We start from the raw sequence: 13,903 nt of genomic DNA, 5'->3' as shown, positions 1-13,903 counted from the left end.
TTTTCAACTGTACTCAATTATTTAAGTGTCGTGGAATGTTCAGGTGAAGGTATTTATCCCTTTTTTGGTATTGTCCCCTTTTTTTTATCAAAAAATGTACCTTGAAATATAGAAATAGTTTTCGAATATATAATTGGATCTTTTCGCGCGACTTTGCAATATATGCAATTTTTTTTTTGTTTTCTGAGATTGGAAAGCAGGAAACAAAAATTAACCAAAATTCCATCACATTTAAATGACTGGGCCCATATGTTTTGTGAGTTTTGGACGTCATAGTGATCCAATCCTCCCCATATTTTATATTTAGGGTTTTCTTATAAAAGAGAGAGCACAAATTAAATTTCATCGAAATCGGATGAAATTTAATGTTTCCGCCCCTAAGAGCAGAGGGCGTGCCAATTTCAACAAAACGGCCGATCTATTCGGGAAAATGTAAAATCTTAAGTTAAATTCTAGGATTGCTTTTGAATTTAACGTATTTAAAATCTTGTGTACTTTTTGCATATATGTATCTAATACCTCTATATTGGCAGTAAGCTAACTTCTCAATGTGTAAGCATTCCGAAATCAAAGCGAGACAGTCTAGTACCGTTTTTGTCAATGTATTGTGTACTTGAGTGCCGTTTTTGTGTATGTGTTGTGTACATGTTTATTTATAAACGTATGTGTTCCTTTTCTTTCGTTTCTTTCGTACGTGTTTATTGATATATCTGTACTGTAGTGTTTTCGGACGGTACTACTTCTTACTGCCAATATAGGAGTATTACATATATGACTTTTTGCGTACGAGAAAACAATATGTATCTTTTTTTTATACATTTTGGGAACAAATTGAAAACTTCGAACTAGCCTTCTGAAAAATCTTTCTTTCAGTTGTGTCAGCATATGAACAATATATTTTTAATTAATTTCACCAATTTTATATTTGCTTACTTTCTGTTTTTGTACATACAATTCTTTATATTCTTCTCCGAAAAATAATAAACATTCACTCATTCATATAACTGCCAATGTCTTGCCATCATTAATTTGCCGCATGCGCTGATCAACCACGATCAGCGATCGATGAACTATCGCGCTGCTCAATCAGTTGTGCGGCGGCATTGTAGGTGTACGCGTCGCCGTAAAATGAAGAATATTTTAAAATAGCGCACTAAAAACTAATAAAAAGTAATGTCGATTGTTAGAGGTGACGTGTGTGTCATCGCTCCGGTAAGAGCTTAGCCGGCTTGGCGTTCGGCTGATCGACAGAATATATGTACATAAAAGTTAGATTGAAAACACCGCCTGAACTTGGGAAACTGTGAGAAAAGTTAAACTGTAGTGTGCAAAAAATGCGGCAGCGCGCGTCGATATATCATTGATGCTACAATGTGTAAAAGAAAGGTGGAGCAGCCTCCACAAAGTGTCACGGCGCCGACTACTAAGCCCTTACTCTTACAAAATGGCTTAGCGCCGATCGCAAAAATTTTCATCGATGATTTAACAGAAAGAAGGCGTTTGTGGTGCATACCTTGGTTCATTATCATAATGTGTTGTGTGCAGGTGTAGTGTGGAAATTTATCAAAGTTTTATTTTTAAGTTTTTATTTTAATAAATGCAACCTTTGGAATGGAATCTTTTTATTGCCACTTTAAATTGCACTCCCAGCGACCGTACAGGCGTATGAGTAACATTTTACTCCGTTTGAATTTGTTAAATATTGCATGCAAGCACATACATATGTACATGTGTACTTACGAGTATATATGTAGATACTATACGTAAATATATATATATATTGCACATTCACTGTTCACATTAAAGATTGCACAATTCGAAAAAAATTGACAAAAACCACATTGCTGTTCACTTTTGAAGTGGTTCCGCTGATCCATTTGATTATTTACAAACGACAAGTTGTTCTTGTGTATGCGTATAGTAGAAATAATTTATGTACAATACATACATATGTGATAGCAGGCGTTTAAATATTCACTTTTTGCGGTTTTCGGTTTTTGAGCTTGCGAAATTAATTTCAATTTGCCAATGTAAAGCTTTTTTTTTTAATTATAAAACGTAATCTTAATCTTAAGGCACTTCCAATTGGCGTCAGTTGGCACAGAAGAGAAACGACTGGCATGCTTTATTGAACTTGGCCAAAATCGTTTAGGCGGTTACAGCGCCAAATAAGAGAAAGAAGAAGAATCTGAGGCAAATGACACGGAGATATACATATTTTCAAATTCATACATATGAAAAATATGTACGAGTGTTTGTTTGAGCTTTTAAAAAGTATTTGGGTATATACGATTATTTGACCCACTCACGCTAAATGCAAAGGAAAGTAAGTTCTCAAGGAAATGAAATTTGGTATATTTCTATTGGCTCGATGCAAGGCCATTTGTGAGCTGGACCACTTTGAGAATAACTAAAAAAATTTCCCCGAAAAATTTCAGACATATTTATTCAGTAGAAATATTATGGGATTTGAATGGGTTAGAAAGATAGCCCAGCACATAGGTGCTTCCGCTGATAACATATTTTCGGTAATTTTTCATAAGGGGATTAAACCTAAATATTAAACTTTAGATCGTTAGAAAATCGTGTGCTTCTTAAACAGATCGATGGCTGAGTGGAAGATCGACCTATCTCGGCAGCCAGTTCGAAAACGCTCTATCTCAAAAAACTTTTCAAGAACGCCCTATTTCAGAATTCGTTTCAAAAACGCCCTTATTAGATGTCAACTAACTTATAGCTAACTACTTTTAGACATAAAATATTAATTAGAAAAACAAAATATTTTTTGGCTTTTTTTTTTACTTTTTTATTTGTTCACTTTATCTTATTACATTTTATATTTGTTTACATATTCTGCTGTATGCGGTCCCATATTCGAACAGCGTCAGACATAACTTCAAAATGATAATACATATATAATTTCGATCTTCCTTTTATTTGTCCTGTATTCGAAAAAGAATCTGCGAAGTTCAGAAAAAATGTGTATTGAAAGTAATTTTTGTATGAGAATATTTAAATAGAAACTTGTAAAAAAACAAACTCCCGATAACGTCTGCATGACTCCTGCACGACTTTGCAACTAACCTAAAGTCAGTTTTGTCATAGCTAATTAAAAGTTAGTTATTTATCGAACTCCCGCAAAAAAAGCTAACTAGAAGTTGGTTATTTTAATCGGTTGATAATTTTTGTCTGCAGGGTGTTGATAAGGTTTTTTGATGTATAAACATCTTAGCTCTCGGTGTGGGTAAAACTTGCGTTAACGCAGCGGAAAATTGCGGTAAACTGCTTCTTATGTAACCTGGCAGAAAATCTGTAATTTCTTCTTGTGTGTACAAACAAAGATTACTGGGGGGTTTTTCAGGGCCATTTCGGGACTAGTTATGGACCCTTGCAGGGACTAGTCAGAACTATTTCACTTGTTCGGGATCACGTTGAGCCTAGTTCAGGACTATTTTATGCCCATTGTGGGACTATTAGAGACCGTTTCAGGAGAGTTTCAAGAATTTTCGAGACAAATGCTGGACGTTTCCGACCGCTTCAGGGCCTGTTCTGGACTATTTCAGGACCACTTAACGACTTGTTGGGATCATTTCGTGACCATTTCGAAGTTATTTCTGCGACATTTGAGTCTAGTTCAGAAATCATTTCTGGCTCATTTCGGGACTAGTTCAGAAGCATATCGGGACTGTATCAAAACTATTTCAGGACCATTTCGGGAATAGCTTGGGATCATCTTGCTACTAGTTGAGGAGAATTCCGGGAAAAGTTCGGGATTATTTTGGGGCTATTAAGGAACCATTTTGGGAGCCTTTAAGGACTAGCTCGAGATCATTTCGGTACAAGTTAACGACTTTTCAGAATCACTTTAGGACTGGTTTGAAATTGGTCCTGCAATAATTCTGAACTATTCCAGAAATGGGTATGGGACAGTCGTGCACAAAATAATAAATTTAAATGACATTAGTGTTTAATTTCTAACCAAACCTATTTATATATGTAACTGAATCTGCTAATGGTTGTGACCTAGCTGTACTGCCGTTTTTTTTTTTTTTTTTTGAAAAAAAATAAAACATATCTATTTAAATGTGTCCTCAGAGCGGCCCAGTTGACTAACGTCATTGAATTTAAACAAAACACTTGTGTGAGAGTTATAAACGGAAAGGAACGTTATGAGTCATTTGATTAAGCGACTGATTTTTTTCGTGAGACATCCTAATCAACACTTGTAACTCTATTTTGTCTAGTTGAACTCACTAGACCATCTGACCTGGTTTTACTTTTACTTACTGCTTGTGTGTCGCTAAGCCAGGTGCAATCCATAGTTTGGCTGTGAATATAGGTACAAGAAACGTTTACATGCATATTCACTCATGTTTGCGGCAATCTTTATCCCATGAAGTCGTGCGTTAGCTTTTATACATATTTACGTATGTAAGTGTATGTATTGTAACATGTATCTTCGTTCATAAACCTGCATACCTACCAGTGTTGCCATTTTAGCCGTTTTCCGGCTATCTTTAGCCAATTGCGACAACAAACAGCAGGAAAAAATTCGATTGAGCCGGCACCCGATTTGTTAGCCGTTTTGCAAAAAAAAGTTAGCCGTTTTAGCCGATTTTGCTATTTGCCGTATTTTATTAAAATTTAAATATATGTACATACAAGTTTCCATTTTTTAATATGAAAAGTCTTAAAATACTGGGTCGATTTGAATGATTTTTAATATATGTGAATATCCAGTGAAAGTATAGCTGATTACTTGCAAACACCATTTAAATGCAAATTTCATATTTTATGCAAATTTTATAAAAATTCAGCATTTTTTTTAATTTAAAATTTTAGTCTAGTAAAGTGCAAATTTGAGGTAGCTGGCACTTACCGTTAATTATTGACAATTTTTGGTTGACGGTGTTCCGCATTTTTCAACATATAAAAAATTGTAGCACATACTTTGTATGGAAAAAATTCTTAGCACCATTATAAAAAAAATTACAAAAATCAACGGCAAGTCCTAGCTACTTAAAGTTTTCACCATATTATACTAAATTTTAGTGGACTACAAAACTGCATACATACCATTTTGTTAATATGCTGATTAAAAAGTTAAAAGTTGGTGAACTTTTTTCACAATGTCTGAAATTGAAAACTTTATGGTGTTTGTTGAGTAATCAGCTATATTTTCATAAAAAAATAATAAACATTAAATAAACTAAGTATAAATAGCAAAACTTTATGGGTGTTGGGCTACCCACTAAAACCCAAACTCCCACCGCCCGCGCAAGAATCCCGCATCTGGCACCGCAATTCTGCATGTCTTCAGATGCAGGAGCGCGCTGTTAGAGCCTTGGGGCTGCTCTTTTGTAGGGGCGTTTCATTCGGGTGTCCTCAGTAGACAACCGTCCTCTCGTTTGCAGCGGAGTACGAATTTCACGTATCTCGCAACTGCTTCCCACTTTTCTGCGCTGGAAATCATTATCCCAACTATGTTGTCCGGAGTAATGTCTCCGTGTCTTTCTTCCAACATTCTGCGCGAAATCAAGAAGTGTTCGCAGGTGAAGAATGTGTGGTACACGTTATCTTCGACGTTTCCACAGTAGTGACAGAACGGTGAGTCCACCCTTCCCATTCTATGAAGATATTCTCGGAAGTAACCATGACCGGTGAGGAATTGCGTCAGGTAGAAATCGACTTCCCCATGTGGTCTGTTCAGCCATGTTTGAAGGTCGGCTATCAGGGAGTGTGTCCATCGACCTTTTGTGCTCGCGTTCCAGTTTTGTTGCCACTGCTGGATCAGTTGCTCGCGCGCCCTTGCCGCGGCAGCTGCTCGACCTATCTCGGCACTGAGATTGTAAATCTCTTTTCGCTCGTAAGCAAGTAGCTCAATTGGCATGACNAGCAGACTCTCCATCATTTTGCCTGCTGTGTCTAGCATGCAGAGTGGCCGGAATTGCTACATACATATGTATAACCAGTAGAATTAGCATTACCATTACTATAAGTAATACTATTACAATTACCAGTATTATTACAAATATAATTACCAATATCATTACCATTACCACTGCTATTACGATAATCATTGCCATTACCCTTACCATTACCATTTCATTGTTTTCAAGATTTGTCATCCCCCTTTTTAAGTCACCGTTTAGAGGTCGTTTTAGTCGGTTTTAGCATGTAACCTGACATATGTTTATTAAACTGCATCACTCCCATACAACAAATAAAATCGGCACAGTTTTTCCATTGGAATTATAAGATCTACTATTTTTTAAAACGTCCACCAAAATATTTCAGAAATATATAAAGATTTAAGCAAGCTGGACCGATTTGAAAATACCTCCAAAAACGGAGTTTTTTATGAATAAAAACAGTTTCTTAAAGATGTTTTTTGAAAAAATCCGCCTAAATGACAACGGTTTAAGCTTAAAAAATTTACATAAAAATATTTAAAAAAATATAAAAAAAAATTGACCGGAATCGTAATCATGAGATTTTTGATGCGGTTTTTTTTTCTTTTTTCAAAGAATGGTCTAAGAAAAACTTGAATAACTGAACCTAAACTCCTCCGATTTCGACTTGTGAGGTATCATCGAAAAGGTATTTTCTCACCTCTTATTTCTTTGCTAATAAGCTCATTCAAAGGGTGAAAGAGAAAGGTAGGATGAACCAACATAATTCAAAGTTGAAATAAGATGTGTTGGTATTTGAAAAAAAAATAAAAAATTGGGACACGAATGCCCTTTTTGCACATAAATAAAAGTAGTGGGAAAATACCTTTCTACCGAGATCCCAGAAGTCTAAATCAAAATAGTTTTGGCCCAGTTATTTAAGTTTTTCGTAAATCAATCAATCAAAAATCTCATTATTACGATTCTGTTGAAAAGATGTTTAAATATTTTTATGTAGATTTTTTAAGCCTAATGTGGTTTGTCATCTGAGGGGACTTTTTCAACAAGTTTTTTAAGAAACTATTTTTATTCATAAAAAACTTAATTTTGGAGGTATTTTCAAATCTGTCCAGCTCGCTTAAATCTTAATATTTTTCCGAAATATTTTGGTGGACGTCTTAAAATATAATAAATTTTGTAACCCCGGCGCAAAAACCGCAACTTTTTTTGGTGATGCAGTCTAATGTACATACATACATATGATTGTATTTATCGAGGCTGCGTTTGCAAAACTAAAGGTATTTGTCAATATAAATATGCACATACATACATATGTACATATATATTTAGTACATGTATTTGTGGTACACCGTTTTAAGACAAAACCGCAGGAGTTTACTAACCGACTTTTGCACATAGCCCCCAATGAGGAAATATGTATATTGAATTTAAAATTACATACATAATAAGTAAGTACATAGTACGCGATTACCTATATTTGTTTATAAACAAATCTAAATCGTAATTGACTGACTTTAATCCGTATATAATTTTAAAACTATAGGTTTTCCTTTTTCACATCGCAAATGGCTGCATTTTTCAGCGCTTTATGCACATCCCCGGACATCCTAAAGACTTCTGGCGCTATTTCACCTACACACTACTGCATTCTGATATCATACACCTGCTACTGAACGTGTCACTACAGGCAAGTATTTCAAATAACCCAGAGTTCATCGGCATTCACTAGTTAAAACCAACGTACTTGTACAGCCCTCGGATAGCTAAAAGTGCTAATAACATAATAATTTTTACAATAACATGAACACTTGTACATACATACATATCCAAAACTAAGCGAACTATGAAGCTTCTCTGTTTATTTATTTTCTCCTAAACAAAGTTGGAAAATATTCGCAACGCTTTCCCATTCTTCTATTCTTTGTTTACAGTGCATGATTGGCTTTTGTTTGGAGAGTGAGCAGGGACACTGGCAGGTAGCCGTGATTTATTTTGCTGGTGGAATTTCCGGCTCGTTGGCCACCGCATATACTCAGCCAGAACTATCGTTGCTGGGCGCGTCGGCTAGTGTTTATGCCCTGCTAGCGAGTCATGTGCCACATATGGGGAAGGTGAGTTCAACGCCTCGCACCTTACTAATGTATTCATGTACTTTATAATTTAGGTGTAACTTCACTTACAAATTACATACATATATTCTATTTGTAGTTGGCAAATTATATACTATAAACATACATCATTTTCATATTTTTCTTTATCAGAACTTCTATCGATTGCCACATCGTTATCTGCGCATTGCAGCTTTGTTGATTTTGTGCGTCAGCGATGCTGGGTTCACCTCTTTCCACTATCTGGTCAACAATAACATTAGCCCTCGTATTTGCGTGGAGGCACATATTGCTGGCGCTATGGCTGGACTTTGTTTTGGGTTTTTGCTCTACAGCGGTGCCAAAGGTCGAGGTTATTGTACCGACTGCCGTTTGCCAAATGTATACTTGGTATAAATAAGTTATATGTTTTATAAAACTTCGTAACTGTAATGTTTGTAAATCAATATATAAGTATAGCTTATATATTAGTATATTCACGAATTTTAGTGATGCGTGTATTTTAAGGCCTCATTAGTATTCTATGCCAATAAAACGGGGCGCAAAAGTGTGTAAAAACCAGTGAGCTGCATGGATACACTCAAATTGCATCTTAAGTCACTCGCTTTCTTTTCACATCTGCACACACTCGCACTCGTTTATTTCCAAACATAACGTGCGATAGCATTGAAAAAACCATGATAGAAACATTACAAGGTAAATTCATTCTCTCAATTCGTCGGCCATGAATTTTTTCTGGCGTTTGCCAACATTTTAAAATCATACAAAATTGAAAATAAAAAAATTAAATTGTTCACAACCCAACAAGCAAAATAAACTTAAAGAAAGTTTTTTTTAAGTTTTCAATTATAAACATTAAGCTTACAAAACGTTGATTTTTTGTTTATAAAACGCTTGAAAGTAAGCGTAATATAATCGAAAAGGAACATTGGTTATAAGCGTAGAAATATAAACTTGTAATAAATGTTCAAAAGAAAGCTTTTTATAAGCGTAAAATTGAAAACTTATAATAAAGGTTCAAAAAAAGTTTTTTATAAGCGTATCAATACTTACTAAAAATTTTCAAAAGAAAGCTTTTTATAAACATTTTTATAACCCTTTATTTAAAGATATTTCATTAAAAACTCATACATAGATTGCTTAACATCTAGAAACTAAACGAAATGCGAATTTTCGGCGGACTCATCTACAGTCGCGAAAATATAAATAGGGAATAGACATTTTAGCATACAAATTCACAATAACACATACAAATTAAGCATAAAAAAGTTAATTATTACATCTTGATGCGTGCTTTCAATTACTTGCGGTTATTGGCAAATTGGCAAAGCGACATCGATGCAGCTATATATTCCGCTTCATCGCCGCCATTCTCATTGATGAACTTTTCTGAAAAAAATTTAATACATTTTTAATTGAATGTTAAACTAAGAAAGGATAAGGGGAACTCATCATTTGAAGACTCGAATGCTCCACCGATTAGCGCAGCGGGTCCTGGATTGGATTTTCTTGTTTTACCGCATTGGTTTTATTTAATTTTTTCTTTTAATAATATATTTTAAAAAACGTAAACACGTCACTTACGATTGAAAAAATTTTATATTTACTACTTCATGTCGTTGGCATTTACATTTCATTTATAAGTTTAAGTTATTTATAAACATTCGCTCTCAAAACTTATTAAAGGTTTATTTGAAAAAACTTTTAATAAGCTTAATATTAAAAATGCTTATTTAACGCTTATTATAGCAAACTTAATTTAAGTTATTTTTAAAAACGTTTACTGAAATGCTTGTTGGGTAATTGTTGTTGTTTGAGATTGAAAATGAGAATGTGTGTGTGAGTTTGAGTTTTGATTTTAAAATTATATTGTTGGCAAACGTCAGACTGCCTCTCAATGGTTTTACCTTGTTATGTTTTTATCATGGAAAAAACATTGTCAATTGAGTGAGTAATTCACACTATCAAGTGCTCGATTCAAATAACAAGTGCTTGATTTGAAAAACAAGTGAGTTATGCCATGCTGTAATGAAAGTATCAAAGAAAAACAATTTGTAAAAACAATTTTTGTTAATTTTATTGGTTTTCTAACTGCATACTATAATGCAAAAATATCAACAGATTAAGGGCATCATCATTTGGCAAAAGGTGGCATCTTTTGTCAGAAATAACATTTCCAGCAGAAGGAGTGGCTATTACTCTGCGACTGAGTTTATGCAGCAGCGGCATTTCGCATTTGTGTACCTCCCACTAATTATCTAATTATATCGAAGTCCGTATGAAAATATACCTCAGTATTTTCATATCGCCGCAGCTCTGCAGTAGCTTTATCGGTTCTGCTCACAAAGGTAGGTTGTTTAAGAAGACCTGAAAACAGCTCAAAGTTGTCTGAAGGTAACAAAGGTGTATCCGCAATTTGTGGTTCCGTTGTACTGTCGGAATTCTCAGTTAACGTTCTCATAATTTGTAAACATTTCTCTTTTGTGTGCCTTTGCTCGGATTCGGTAAAGTTCTTGAGCTCTTTTGCTGGCGGGTATAAACAGGCGCAATTTTGTGCAAATCTGTTAAGTTTTCAACAGCAACTGTTTTTAAATAATAAAGCAACTTATTTTTCAAGTCTCTTATAAAGCCGATGTCTTCTGAGGTAACATTGCATTTCCTTTGTAGACTAGTTATATAAATGTACGTCAGGTGCATAACTAAATAATTTAGTAAAACGAATATATTTAAAAAAATACTTCATCAATATCCATTCTCTACTAATTGTTTGAAGTCAATGAGTGTCATTCGATTGCTCGACTTGCTTTGCATAACAGCATTTTTCACTCGCTTGACTTGATTTGGAAAGAGTATATCAATGCCATATTTGAAATCAAATGAGTACACTGCAGCTAAACATTGATTTCAAACCTAACTATGAAACTCACTGTTTGTACGGTGTTTCTCAGTACCCTTATACAGTTCACAGCACTGAGTTCATACTATTTAGATGGAAGTGAGTAAACTCATGCTGTTGTCTGGTAAAAACCAATCAATTAACTTGCATGATCTCGGTTCCGATATTAAATAATCAATAATTGTTTATACCCGCATTTTGGCACATTAGCTTCAATGTGCCATCTAATAAATAGTTTCGTCGCACTCCTTAGCTTTTTTTAAACGATGTCGTCACAAATTGCTGGCTGAGACATCAATACAGTGTAAGAAAATTCCTTTTCTATAATTGTTTCCTTATAGAAAGGTTGGGTTCTTTCTCCACCTTAGACATTCTTTCAGTGTTCCTCCGGGGTTTTTCGACATGGACTGTTACTTTAATTTAATAGTGTTCGCTTTATTTTTGTGGTAACGAAACTTGTTCTGCAAGTTCTGGATCATTTCTACACTCTTTCTTCAAATATTTCTCGTATTCCAGATGCGTTTTGTGTTTGGTTTTTCGCATCGTGTTTTTACTATATTCGTATTTCAAATTTTTTAATAAAATCAATTGGTGGTTCAAGATTGTTTGTGGATTAATAGCATCACACTGAGGATTTGGCAATAACCTTTTTCATCTATGAAAAACAAGACTTACGGGGCAATGTTTACAGTAAGAAAAACATTTTTTCTATGAATCGACATAATTTAAGCATTGTTGACGCTATTTCCATTTGAATGAGGAAATATCGCCAATGACTTTATTTCCAAATCTTTGTTGACTTTATTTCGCTTTTGGAAAGTTAATAATGTCAATTGACTTTATTTCGCACCAGTGTGTCAAAATTGACGTAGGTGCCGATACGTGAATGCGCTGAATCCGGCATCTCCGTTCATCTCCAGAGTTGTTCGCTCGGCTTCCATATCCTTCTTAGGAAAGGCGCACAAAACGTAGTGCGTGTTGAGGCCGATCATTTTAACATAAAATACCAGAACGAAGCATTGCTGAAGCCCTTCTCCTGCATGAGAAAAAAGAAATCACGTTTGAAATCTCAAAAAAAAATTAATAATAATTAACTGTTTGCCATTAGGAGGCGGCCTAAATTGCAGATGCCTTCAACGCTAAGACTGACAGACGCAAAACACAACTTGAAGGGAAAGCTAGGCCAAATACGCAGAAAATGTTTAAGCGTCAACAAATTTTTGTTAGTTCCGCGGGGAAACCTAATTCAATTGATAAATAGACGCTCTTCTCATAGCATTTTCCAAAACTTAGCCTATGACCAATACTTCGTTGGTCGTACATTTACCAGGTCTAACGCCAAACTGATAAGGTCCAAACAGTTCGTTGAGGGTGGTTCTTTATCTTTCACGCAATACGCGGTAATTGTCGCATATGCTAATCGCACCTTCGTCGTCATCAACTGGGGCTTGGTCTCTTCTTCTTCACTGCTTTTAGAACTGGTTTAAGTATTGAAGTATGTCTGGGAAATTGGACAGTTTTTTGTCGTGGTTATTCTTTCAAGACTTCGCCGTGGTCTAGAAATCTTTCGGTAGTTTTATAACTTTCTGAAAAAATTGTCTGGCGTTCCTCTTTTTATTATTATTAGATTGGCGCTTACACATATGTTAGTGTTTGGCCGAGCTTCTCCTCCGATTTGTGGCGTGCGCCTTGGTGTTGTCACATAAAGCGGTGGGAATTACAATTTTACGCCGACTCCGAACGGCGATTGTATTTTTATGAGAAGCTGTTTTTCATGGCAGAAATACACTCGGAGGTTTGCCATTACCTGCCGAGGGTTGACCACTGTTATGAAAAAACCTTTTTTCTATATTTTTTGCGATGTTGCTTTGACCTGCTTACCACTACCCCACAGCGGCCGCCTTATCACTAATTATTTCCAGCTTTTCGCACTGACTTATTTCGTACTCTGAAAAAATTTGCATCGCTCGGCGCCCTGTAGGCAGGCCCGTCGATAGAGAGGGGGAAAGGGGTGGAACTAGAGATGGGCACGGGCCTAAATTTTCAGGCCCGGCCCGGCACGAGTGCAAAATCAACTTTCAAAAACACGCACAAGCCCGCACGTTAAGAATTTTAGTGGGGCCCGGCCCGGGACGACGGGACACACCCCAGCCCGGAAATAAAGAGCCAACTTTTATTGTATGTATACATATGTACATATTTTTAATTTTGTGTTTATGTCCATATGTATATTTACTTAAGCGAATCAATATTTTACATCAAAGATTTTTATAATATATTTTCTGGGAAGTAGAAAAAGTGGAAGGTATTTTATGTACAGATATGTATGTAAACAAAACTACTAAGTATCATACATTTTCTATCGGTTTCCAAATACTTTTTTTGCTTTTCTCTTATCAAAAGAGTTTTAAATATGTACTATTTTTTTTTGTATAAAAACAAAAGCTCATCTAAATTTTTAGTATTAGCAACGGGCTTTTTCGTGCCTTTTCGTGCTTTTATGAAATTTTACTGAACGCCCAGGCCCGCACGAGTTCGTGCTGACAGCAAATATTCCGGCCCGTACCCGCGGGCTTACGCAGGGGCCCGTCGGGCCCCTGCCAAAAGCCCGGCCCGTGCCCATCTCTAGGTGGAACCCTTCTGCCCCGGGCTTTTTAAGGGGCCCGAAATTTTAGAACCACAACTTGTTATTATTTTTTTTTACAACGTAATTGCTCCTGCGTTATAGGCTTTTATTATAAATACTTATCGACGGCTGAGTGGAAGATCGACCTATCTCGGCAGCCAGTTCGAAAACGCCCTATCCCAGAAAACTTTTCAAGAACGCCCTACTTCAGAATTTTATTGAAAAACAATCGTATTTCAGAATTTTATTGAAAAACACTGTATCTCAGAATTTTGTTGAAGAACGCCCTATCTCAGAGCTCGGTTCAAAACGCCCTATCTCAAACGAAAATACATTGAAATTAAGCTGAGATAATGCGCTA

At 35.6% G+C, this 13,903-nt stretch overlaps 1 protein-coding gene across 1 annotated transcript; it reads left to right on the top strand.

The window, feature by feature from the left end:
• Nucleotides 1-1,098: 1,098 nt before the first annotated feature.
• On the top strand, nt 1,099-8,681 carry rho-6 (serine protease rhomboid 6). Its single transcript, XM_017609649.1, has 4 exons — nt 1,099-1,545; nt 7,456-7,599; nt 7,844-8,023; nt 8,174-8,681. The coding sequence occupies exons 1-4, from the start codon at nt 1,372-1,374 to the stop codon at nt 8,414-8,416; spliced, it is 741 nt and encodes a 246-aa protein (XP_017465138.1). The 5' UTR covers nt 1,099-1,371; the 3' UTR covers nt 8,417-8,681.
• The last annotated feature ends 5,222 nt before the right edge of the window (nt 8,682-13,903 follow it).

Source organism: Rhagoletis zephyria, unplaced genomic scaffold, assembly GCF_001687245.7.
Source record: "Rhagoletis zephyria isolate East Lansing unplaced genomic scaffold, Rhagoletis_zephyria_1.1 Rzeph_scaffold_00242, whole genome shotgun sequence".
Lineage (NCBI taxonomy): Eukaryota > Metazoa > Arthropoda > Insecta > Diptera > Tephritidae > Rhagoletis > Rhagoletis zephyria.
The sequence above is the reverse complement of the archived record's forward strand: the minus strand, read 5'-3'. Positions and strand labels throughout refer to the sequence as shown.